A 12,153-nucleotide genomic window follows, 5' to 3' on the forward strand; every position below is an offset into this window, starting at 1 on the left:
ATTTGTTGTACAAATAACAATGTAACAGAAAAACAGCAGAAAGAGTAGAAAATAGTAAACAATTTCATCACATTCACTTTCTTTTTTTTTTTTTTTTTTTTTTGACCGAGTCTCACTCTTGCCCAGTCTGGAGTGCAGTGGCACAAACTTGATTCACTGCAACCTCCGCCTCCCACGTTCAAGTGATTCTCATGCCTCAGCCTGTCGAGTAGCTGGGATTACAGGCGTGCACCACCATGCCCAGCTAATTTTTGTATTTTTAGTAGAGACAGAGTTTTGCCATGTTGGTCAGGCTGGTCCTGAACTCCTGACTTCAAACAATCCACCCACCTCGGCCTCCCAAAGTGCTGGGATTACAGGCGTAAGCCACTGCGCCCAGCCTTTTTTCCTTTTTGACATGGTCGCCCAGGCTGGAGTGCAGTGGTGTGATCATAGCTCAGTGCAGCCTCAGACTCCTGGGCTCAAGTGATCTTCTTCCTTAGCCTCCCAAGTAGCTTGGACTACAGGCATGCACCACCACACCCAGCTATTTTGTTTGTTTTTGTTGAGACAGGATCTCACCATGTTGTCCTGGATTCAAGTGATGCTCTTGCCTCAGCCTTTCAAATCATTAGGATTATAGACGCAAGCCACCATGCCTGGTCCATATTCACATTTTAAAAAATTATATTCCCTTCCTGCTGTTTTATATATATATTTATATATAGGTGTTTTTTATATATATATGTTTATAAATATATATTTATATATGTTTATAAATATATATATTTATATATGTTTATAAATATATATATTTATATATGTTTATAAATATATATATTTATATATGTTTATAAATATATATATTTATATATGTTTATAAATATATATATTTATATATGTTTATAAATATATATATTTATATATGTTTATAAATATATATATTTATATATGTTTATAAATATATATATTTATATATGTTTATAAATATATATATTTATATATGTTTATAAATATATATATTTATATATGTTTATAAATATATATATTTATATATGTTTATAAATATATATATTTATAATATATATGTTTATATATAGGTGTTTTTTATATATTATGGTGTGAATGTAATTTTTCGGGTTTTTTTTTCCTACTTAGATAACCCATCTAGAAGATTTTCAAACTAAATCTGTCATATGAATAACTTCTTGTGATTATTTTTCTACTTTGTCCTAAAAATACAGTACAAGAGGAGGATAACATGTTAATTGAGGGCTCTGGTTAATTGAAGTTTTTACTATAATTACCCATTATAAAAATGAAGGGTTTGGTCAGAGAAAAATAGTCATAGTCTTGGGCATATTTAATTATTACCTTGGCTTGTAAATAACCCTGTGGTAAAAAATTGGTATTTTAGAAAGATGCTCATTTCAAAATTCCCTTTCATAAAGCAACAAAGGCGATTATCTTCAGTTCTCACTTGAGAGTCAATACAGTACGAAAATTAGCATGTGCCTTTTCTTCATTGATTAGTATTTTCATTCAGCAGGGAATAAAAACCAAACTGATGAAATTTGTGACAGCATTGGCTTCTCTTAACATCAGGCCCCTTTTTTCCCCCACATGGGCAGAAAATACAAACTGGTTATTTTTTTTCAAACTCAAGGTTGGATACATACACATATCCAAGTTGCAATCTTGGCCAAACTGGGATTTTGATAAAAACAGTCTTGTTTGTGGCCACTAGAGGGAGTAATAGATCTAACAATCCAACGTTTCCAGTCCTTGCCCTGAACTTCCCTGTTTAGTCTGTAGGCACCATGTTTGTTGTGAAATACTCAGAACTTGAAAGAGAAGGCATTTCCTTTGTTGTTTATTCTCCTCAGTAGATCGTTCTCGACTTTGTTTCCTTAGCAGGTCCCATTACCGATACCACTTACAGTGGAGAACACATAGAAAGTTGTGGTGTGCTCTCAGAGGCTGTGATAGGATATGACACCTCAGAGTTTTCATACCTGTGAGTGACAAGATAATGCCTCCTTCAATAATTGACATTTATTTTTAACTGAGGAGCTAACCAGTAATATTTTTTGTTGATGCCTTCTGTGTACCAAACGTTAGGCTAAATGCTTTTCATATATGACTTCATTTGGCCTTCCCAGTATCCCAACAAAGTAGATGATATTATCCCCATTTTGTAGATAATGAAACTAAGGCTTGTAGAAGATGAAAAGTAGGTGGTAGGATTCCACCCATAGAGATTCAGACTTCTATAATTACTCATGCCATCTGTGTGCCAGACCCTGTGTGGCTGCAGTACATTTTCATGGTTTTTAGGAAGAGGCAGTTATCTTAGTTTGGACTGTAAGTCAAGCCATGGTGAACTTGTATTTTGATGTAAGTAGATTTGGGATCAAACACTGACTTTTGATTTGGAAGACTTTTTTCCCTAACAGATCACCTCAAGAATGAAGAAGTTGGTGGATACCTGAGAAGCAGGAATGACCGGAGGTGATAGCAACCTTTAGGATAAAGAACCAGCTCCTAAATCTTCACCATGACACCTGGAAGACAAGTTATCATACTTTGGCTTAAGGTGCAGCAGAGACTTGAGAAGAAGCCCTTTTTCTTTTTTTCTACTTGATTTCCATTATTGGAAACAGGAGAAACATTCTAAGGAAAATGTTTTTAAAACCAGAAAAGGTAGCTTAATCTAGTTACAGAAGTCATTTTAAAGATCAGAAATACACTGTATCTACAGTTTTATTTAAATGAATGTAATTGAAGATGGTCTGTCTTGGAGAAAAACCTAATGTAGAAGCTTTTTGGGGAAACTTGATAGAAAAAAACCTTGAATTTGCATACTCTTACTTTCAAAGGGGTTTCATTTCTAAGAGCTGACCATTAGGGGGCAATACTGGATCCAAATTTAGTTTTAGTTCATTGAGGGAACTCCTTCAAAGTATTTTTGGGCTTGATTTAGAACTCTGTTTTGATTATGCATTGCTAGGTGCAGTCTAAGGTTGAGGAAAGTTTATAGATATCAGATTATTTTATTTGTTCCTTATAGCCTGGTTATCTTGTTCTGACTTTGTAAGAATTATCCTTCTGAGAGCTGGTGCTTACCTAATGTCATACATTTCATGGGGGCGCTAAGCCCAGATTCAAGAAAAGGTCTTCAAGTCTGCATTTCATGCTTGTCGTACCACAGTTTTCCTTGGAAACCCATCAGGGCATAACCTAGGAATGGATAAAATAGATAATAGATACGTTTTCTAAAGTTGACTGCAAATTGTGATGTTTAGAACTTTATTACAGGAACAGTTTAGAGAAACACATTGCAAGACCAAGCCTAATAATTATTCATAATTCTTTCCTAAAATTTCAAGTTTTTAGATGCTCCATGAGTCTTTACAGTATTGTCTCAAGTTGCTGATTACTGTTGGAACCTCTAATATTTTAAATGCCATTTACACTTCAAGTGACAAACGGGCACATTTTGATATTCCTTCTGTAGCAAAAAAAAAAAAAAAAAATTTAGCAGAAAAATAGATGGATATATATCCACTCCACAATTCCTTTTTATTTAACAAAGTTTAATATGAAAATATACATGATCCAATTTTTACATCATAGTAAAATAGGCCCTTTGGAGAGAGGTCGTGGATTTCTCTGCAAAACAGCCTTGATTTATACTCATCCCAAGGCTTCTAACATGATATAATTTCCTCATATCACCATGAGGAATATCATTCTGTTATCCACTAGTTGCAATCTCCACACATCCATCAATCAAAAGATTCATAAAGGGATCAAATCTCTGCAATATTCCTTGGGTATGTCTGTCACCAGTTAAATCCAACAATAATTCTTGTCTGTACATTTTTTCAACTCAGGAAGGAGATCCTTGCTCATGGTGTTGGCTTCATGGACTCAGAGCTGCCATGACACAATTTTCACCCTCCTTCACGCTCCCAAAGTAGGCCTGGCCCACAATTATTTTTAAGGCCTATGTAATTTCTGGTTGGGTAAGTCTTTATACTGAAGCTGTGGTGAAGTGGGTTTTTTTTGTTGTTGTTGTTCTTGTTTTGAGATGGAGTCTCACTCTGTGCCCAAGCTGGAATGCAGTGGTGGTGTGATCTTGGCTCACTGCAACCTCTGCCTCCCGGGTTCAAGCGATTCTCCTGCCTCAGCCTCCCAAGTAGCTGGGATTACAGGTGCCCACCACCACACCTGGCTAATTTTTGTATTTTTAGTAGAAATAGGGTTTCACCATGTTATCCAGGCTGGTCTTGAACTCCTGACCTCAGGTGATCCACCCGCCTCAGCCTCCCAAAGTGCTGGGAATTCGCGTGAGCCACCGTGCCCGTCCCGTGAAAGTTATTAAGTTGCCTTTTTGTTTCTAGGTTTTATTTTTACAAAAACGGTTTTGTCATTCTCCAGAGTCAGTCCTGACCTTGCTTCTGATGGTAAGAAAACCTCTCCAGTGCTATATGACTGCTGTCATGAGGCAAGATACTTGTTCCTTGCTGAACAACGTGCTTTAATAGCATTGGTTTTATTCATCTAATTTGAATGTGTATTGAAGAATATTAGATTTCTAAGAAACTCTAGGATTTTTTTTAAAGTGTGTATGAAATGGCAGAATCAATATGTAGTACAAACTTGCAGCACCAAATGAAAGGACTTATAGGCAAGATTTTCCTCATTGTCTATTTATATTAGACTTGCACTCAAAAAGCTGGTAAATATGTGAGCCCTATAGAAAGACCATTGCAGAGTGTTAATTGGACTTCTTAGACCAAACAATGTCCCTTAAGATTGATATTTAGACTTGAAATTTTTGAGAAAAACTTGGATTTCCCAAAGCAATATAACATATCCTAGCAGATAGGGATGGAAATGAGGAAGCAGTACAGTTATAAAATGCAGGCTTTATTATTATTTTTTTCTTTGAGACAGAGTCTTACTCTGTCGCGCCCAGGCTGGAGTGCAGTGGCATGATCTCGGCTCACTGCAACCTCCGCTTGCCAGGTTCAAGCGATTCTCTCGCCTCAGTCTCCCAAGTAGCTGGGATTACAGATGCCCACCACCACGCCCGGTTAATTTTATGTATTTTTGGTAGAGACAAGTTTTCACCATATTGGCCAGGCTGGTCTCGAACTCCCGGCAGGTCATCCACCTGCCTCGGCCTCCCAAAGTGCTGGAATTACAGGCATGAGCCACTGCACCCAGCAAAATGCAGGCCTTAAGAAGCAGACTCAGCCGGGCCCAAGTAATTCCAGCACATTGGGAGGCCGAGGCGGGCGGATCACGAGGTCAGGGAATTGAGACCATCCTGGCCAACATGGTGAAATCCCCTCTCTACTAAAGATACAAAAATTAGCTGGGCATGGTGGTGCACGCCTGTAGTCCCAGCTACTCGGGAGGCTGAGGCAGGAGAATCGCTTGAACCCGGGAGGCAGTGGTTGCAGTGAGCCGAGACTGCGCCACTGCACTCCAGCCTGGCGACAGAGCGAGACTCCATCTGGAAGAAAAAAAAAAAAAAAAAAGGCAGGCTCTTTTGGATTTCCCTCTGGTACTCCTGACTTATCTTTTCTGGGTTTATAAAACAAATATAGTGACAGTCCCCAGCCTGGACCTGGAGCTATAGTGCTGCTAGACTCTTCTCAGTGGTTTTCCGGCTGTGTTCTGTCCTTCCTTGAAGACCATTTTCTTTCATAGACAGTCAAGATCTAAACTATTTTTTTTTTTTTTCAAAAGCAATAGCTTCTGAAGATTTTCACTAAGCAGGAGCTAGGGAGGAAGTAGTTGTTGCGTGCTATAACTCACCCCTTTCCTGTTGAGTAATGCTGTAGAGGTTGGATTCAGTGGCAACTGGCTTGCTAGACTTTGACTTCAGAGTAGATGAGCTCCTAGTTTTATGAGAGAACATGTAGATACAGCCAGCTTGTTGGCATGCACAGGCAATCTCTTCCAAAGGTGTTTGCTGGACTAAGGAGATAAAGTTCAACATTTCTTCCTACCTGATTTCTGTTTTGGAAATGTTGGCTTCAATTGTTCCAACTGAAATAAAGGTCATTTGAGACTATTAGGACAACCAAGACTGTATCCCAAATATTATGTACTGGTCCACATCGCAGGGAGGGGTAAGACTCACTGCACCCAGATGTTTGGGTATCTTAAGGCTTTTAAATTATTTAATTTAAAATATCCTGTGTGGTAATTGAGATGTTTTGTTTTTAAATTATTTTTTAAATAGTGTTTTACTTTAGAACATATTTTCAAAATAATGAAATTTTTTGGTATGTAGGTGTGGTCCTGTGTCTCCATTTTGACCTTTAAGTTAATATTGAGCAAGGGTATATGCACATGTACTTGCCAAAGCCAAGCTGAGCATGGCTCAATGAACTGCAGAGGAACAGGGCAGGCTGGGTGGGGCAAGCTCAGGAATTCTACCCACTCATTGAGCAAAGTCAGGCACTGGGGGAACAGCTTGAGCTGCAGAGCTAGTAGGAAGCCCAGCTCAGCCAGTGAGACATGGAGCCTGGAGAACACAGCCATCAGCCAAAAGCATAGTCTGGTAAATGGCCTGCGTCAGGGAAGTGGGAGTCCCAGTCAGGATTCTGGAGTAAGAAAGCAGGACGGCAGAAGCCCAGTAGCATGTGTAGGAGTGCCAGCCACAGGCTAAGCTCTAAGAGCAGCGCTTCCTCTACTTCCTGTGGGGTAATGGCAAGATCATGGCAGGACCTCAGGCTTAAGGGGCCTGGGTATAGTTAGCAGTTCCTCAAGACAGGAACTCAGATAGAAGGAAAATGACAGATGGGAATCCTGTTATCGGAACTGAGGTACACAACACTGCTCAGAATTCCAGGAGCCAGGCAGTGCTCAGAGCCAAGACAAGGTCACGACTGGCCTGGGGACAGGCTTGGCTTGGTGCTGAGTGAGTCCCAGAGCCAAGAGCTAGAGCTACCTCAGTTCCGCTGGCCTCATTAGGACTAGTCCTGGACACCACAGCCAGGTAAGCGGGTCAAGTGGCCCTAGTCGTTGTGGGAGAGGCGCACTGCAGAGACAGGGAAGGGCCCTGACCTGGCTTTCACAATGGAAGCAACCCTGTGTGATAACAAGACAGCCACGTAAGAGTGGCTGCAGGAATGAATTAATATTTCACACCAGAACCTACCTGAGGGCTAGCAAAGATGAATAGGCAAAGGCCAAGTGCTACTGAAACACTCGCAGTGAACATGGCCCCATATTTCCTGTGAACTAATTTTCCTATCTGGAGGCAGTTTCACTATAGAAAAATTTAGCTCCAGTGATGTCTCTGCCCTTCCCCGCCCCCGACCCTGCCACCCTCTTACCAGGAGTCACTATAAGATGCACCTCAAAAACACTAATTGAATAGAAGAGAATTGAAGACAGTGGTCTGTGTTTCCTCCTCCTATAAAAAATGAGGCTATGATTTTATGCTGGCAAAACACCTTCGATTCCACATGGCATCCTCTATAACCCTCTGGTTGTGGCAATAGCCGTTTGCCACTGAGTCAGAGGCCTCTCTGATTTGTCTTGCCACATCCACCCAAATAATGACCTCTCAGTTCACTCCTCCAACCTGCTTCTGGAGAGAATGTCTTCCTTAGGACCGTACCTGTAGGAGCTCCAATCCGTCATCATCTGGGGGACTCAGGAGCGAGCTGCATGAGTCATCCAGTCCTCTGCTCCCACAGTTGTCCATAGAATACCTAGCCCTGTCACCTGGCAAGCCGGCCTTCTTTCCCACCCCATCTTCCCCAACCTGCGTACCCGGCAGAAGACATATATCCTCCCAGTGACTGCCTTAGCTCTCCAGGCACCCTTCTCCACCTGGGCACACTGATAGAGGATGTTTCCTTTCATCAGAATGACTTCTTCCTTTACCAAACTCCAGTAGCACTTCAGGATCATACTTAGCCTGTCTTGTAAGCATTATTGATTATGCATCTGTCTCCCCTACAAGATCATAAGCTCTGGGAAAGCAGGGACTGTATATACCTTGTTCATCCTTTTGTCCTTCACCATGCTTGGCCAAAAATAGATTCTGCCTTTCTGTTGCTCACAATGGACAACACTGTTCATGTTGGTGACATGTTAATAACATGTACATAGCAGAAAGATGTTCTCATATATCTTAAATAGTGAAAGTCAGAAAGTGGCTTAGGGTGAAAATCCTCCTTGGGGCCATTAGTCTGATCTATAAAGCTAATAATAATAACAGCTACAGTTTATCAAGTGCCTACCATGTAGGCTTTGTACTACATGTTTTAATTACACTATCTCATTTAATCCTCAATCCTGCACTATATGGTTATCTACGCCAAAGGGGGAAACAGGTTTAGAGAGAGGCTAAGGAATTTTTCTCATTTCACCACTTAGTAAGTGGATTCAGACTCTTAAGTCTGTTTCTAACTGTTATGCCAGGTTATTCACTGAGTGCAGCCTTCTCGCCACCTGGTAGGAAAATCAGGTATTAGAGCTTGCAGCAATGTCAGAGAAGCCTTCCCCAACTTGTCTCTCTCATGGCTAAAGTGGCTTCTAGGTGAGAAAGAGTTGGCACCCCCACTGGCATTTGCTAATCTAGGGTGCAGAGGGCCTTCCAGAGCACCACAGTGTCGCTTCAGTTAGGTAGCCAAGGATAACTTTGGGAATGTGAAAAGGATAAAAGACTGAGTGCTGGTCTTAGCAAACCCTACTACAAGCATGCTGATAAAATGAATAGTGATAGCACACTTTCACTATTCTGATCAGCAGTGTGGTTTTCTAATTCATGTATTGTCCATTGGATCTTCACCAATTGTTTATTTAACTGAGGGCTGCTGCCATCGATAGAGGTTGTTGGCACATTTTAACCCTGAGTAAAATGTAATAGCTAGAATTTACTGAGCACCAGGTACTTTAAGTTGATGCATTAATTTAATACAACAAACCTCTGAGGTAGATTGTTATCATCTCCATTTTACAGAGAAGAAAACTAAAGCTTAGAGAAATTGCCCAAGATCACACTGTTAGTGTCAAAGCTGGGGTTCAAACCTAAGCAATCAAACTTGAGAGTTTATACTTCCACTTCCCTGATTCCCAAAAATACTTGCTGTCTTATTCATCATCTTAGTTTACTGTGGATCTCTGGGGACAGCTGGCGTCAGTTAAATAAAACATTACATTATACTGGGCTTGTGTTTTCTTTCCCACTCAATTTGATGATAGAATAGCTATGACACATGATATGCTGCATGTTATCTCATTAAGCAGTTACACCAATAATACCCTGAAATTTCCACATTTGAAATTGTTGTAGCACTTTTTTTCTTTGTCCAATAGTAAGGCATTATTGCTCTAGAGTCATAGAGACCTGAGTTTATTCCTACCTCTTCGCTTTTCTATGAAATGGACATAATAATTATGCTAAACTCTTAGGGTTTTAATAAGAAGCAAGATTATAATATTAAAAAAAAAAAAAACTTAGCACAGACTCTAGTATCAGGAAGCCCTCAATTGATGTTGGTGTTTTTTGTATTATCACTTTTCTCTATCTCGATCTGCTAGAAGAGAATGCATATTAGGAGACAGATTAAACAATCGCTGGCTTATCTCTCACAGTTATCCACTTGAAATTTGTCATTCCTATTCTTTACGGAATTCTTTGCTGAATTGTGACCAGTTTTCTAGTCTTTGAAAAAGGACAGAAGATGAGTAATGGACAGATAAGTTAGGTAATTTACTCTTTTCCAGTAAGAAACCCTATTGTTGGGAAGTATGACTTGTGCCTTGAGAAGGTTATGGATTAAAAGATGATGATGACTCCCCCCAGACAAGGATGGTCTAGAGCAGTAGCTTCAAGTTTAGTGGGAAAACCTAGACTGCAAGCAGCTTCCTGGAGAATTTTAGAGGAATATGACAGACAAGTCACTGTGGTTCTAAGATGTGTTCAGTGGAAGCAGCTGCCTTTCAGGCTGTTGTTGAAAGGACATTTTGTAGCTCTTTTTGCCCCTTGAAAGCTGAGGAGGCACAGGGGGCTGGTCATCTGCAGGCTGTGTGGCCCTGGCTATTTCATCTTGGAAATCTAGGAAAGCCTTGTATGAACAAGCTTAATGCTTCACAATTTCAGTTTTCTTGGTGTCTTGCAGATACCAAGTTTTCTATCTTGGGGATGCTCTGTTAACAGAGGTTAGACCAAGCTGTTCTCAGCAATCTGGAGAAAAGGCAGGTTCATGTTGGTCCTGTGCTGGCAGAACATTAAGAAAAATAACTGCGCTGCTTAAGAAAACCCTGCATATGGCCGGGCGCGATAGCTCACGCCTGTAATCCCAGCACTTTGGGAGGTTGAGGCGGGCAGGTCACCTGAGGTCAGGAGTTCGAGACCAGCTTGACCAACATGGAGAAACCCCGTCTCTACTAAAAATACAAAATTAGCCGGGCATGGTGGTACATACCTGTAATCCCAGCTACTCGTGAGGCTGAGGCAGGAGAATCACTTGAACCCAGGGGGCAGAAGTTGTGGTGAGCTGAGATCACACCATTGCGCTCCAGCCTGGGCAACAAGAGGGAAACTCCGTCTCAAAAAAAAAAGAAAAGAAAAGAAAACCCTGCTTATACTCACAATAAATGGTTGGGGAGGGGGGAAAGCATGTATAGTAAATGGGGAAAAAAGCCAGATTGTCAAATTATTTCTACACTTTGGTGCCAATTTTACTTTGAAAATTAAATGCAGTACACATTCATATTTATAAGGGGAAGACAGGAAAGAACACACTCGAACAGCATAGATTTAACAGTGATTTCTTGGAGGAATTACAAGTGCCTTTTATTGTCAACTCTTATATGTGTGTGTATATGTATATATTAACTCATGTATGTATATGAGTGTGTGTGTGTATATATATATATAAAAATATATAATTTTTTTAAGAGACAGGAACTCCCTGTCACCCAGGCTAGGGTGCAGTGGCACAATCATAGCTCACTGCAGCTTCAAACTCCTGGGCTCAAGCAGTCCTCCTGCCTCAGCCTCCTGAGTAGCTAGGACTACAGACAAATGCCACCTTGCCCAGCTAATTTTTTAATGTTTTTGGTAGAGACAGGATCTGGCTATGTTTCCCAGGCTTGTCTCAAACTCCTTGCCTCAAGTGATCCTCCTGCCTCAGCCTCACAAAGTGCTGGGATTATAGGCATGAGCCACAACACCAACTTTTTTATAAATCTCAGTGTTGAACAATGAAACAGTAGAAGCTCAGAAAAAAAAATTGTGATAATTAGGGAAAGATGTTACTTGGAGTCACGTCAATATGAAGTAATAAAAAGCTTGCAGTGCAGAACAATGCCTATGATATGCTGCCATTAGTATAATGAAGGAGAAAACAATTTATATGACTTGCTTGTATGTGTATAAAATATCCCTGGAAGTCTAAGCCAGAAGTCACACAGGGTTGGTCACGGGAAAGGAAACTGGCCTGTGGGGGATGGGTGGAATGGAGACTTTCTTTCCACTATCAACCCTTTTATGCCTTTTTAAAAATCTAGTACCTATGACCTGGAAGTGGTGGCTCACGCCTGTAATCCCAGCACTTTGGGAGGCTGAGGCGGGCAGATCACCTGAGCTCAGGAGTTCGAGACCAGCCTGGCTGACATGGTAAAAACCCCATCTCTACTAAAAATACAAAAATTAGTTGGGCATGGTAGTGGGCACCTGTAATCCCAGCTATTCAGGCAGCTGAGGCAGGAGAATCGCTTGAACTGGGGAGGAGGAGGTTGCAGTGAGCTAAGATTGTGCCACTGCACTCCAGCCTGGGCAACAGAGCGAGACTCTGTCTCAAAAAAAAAAACAAAAAACAAACAAAAACTAGTACCTATGTTAAAAGTTATATCTTTTGAATATGTATGTATGTATTAATATATTTTTTCTATTTTTATGATGCCAGGAGTTCCTGAAAACTGTCAGAAGGTGCATGGTTATACGTGAACTGTATGCACTACTGTATTCACCATTTCAAACACTCAGAGTCTGATCTACAGTAGGTGGAGTGTCTGCACGGCACCACCCACCAGATGGTGTGATGCTGTTTACCTAAAGGTCCACATGTCAAATGCACATCCTCATTCAGAGTCGCCACCATCACCACAAAAAGTTTTAATGTGACCCAT

At 40.7% G+C, this 12,153-nt stretch overlaps 1 protein-coding gene and 1 pseudogene across 3 annotated transcripts in view; one reads left to right on the forward strand and one right to left on the reverse strand.

Moving 5' to 3' along the window:
* Positions 1–6,291, forward strand: part of ADD3 (adducin 3) — a 134,152-nt gene extending 127,861 nt beyond the window's left edge. For all 3 annotated transcript variants that reach the window (XM_054521388.2, XM_063727031.1, XM_054521387.2), the window contains exon 14: positions 2,436–6,291. In XM_054521388.2, coding sequence (XP_054377363.1) covers positions 2,436–2,494 — 59 coding nt within the window. In that variant the 3' untranslated portion in view covers positions 2,495–6,291. The remainder of the gene's footprint in view (positions 1–2,435) is intronic.
* LOC112135143 (small nuclear ribonucleoprotein G-like) lies at positions 3,676–3,894 on the reverse strand (annotated as a pseudogene).
* Positions 6,292–12,153: the final 5,862 nt, after the last annotated feature.

The sequence above is a fragment of the Pongo abelii genome, chromosome 8 (genome assembly GCF_028885655.2).
Source record: "Pongo abelii isolate AG06213 chromosome 8, NHGRI_mPonAbe1-v2.0_pri, whole genome shotgun sequence".
In the NCBI taxonomy this organism is placed as follows: domain Eukaryota; kingdom Metazoa; phylum Chordata; class Mammalia; order Primates; family Hominidae; genus Pongo; species Pongo abelii.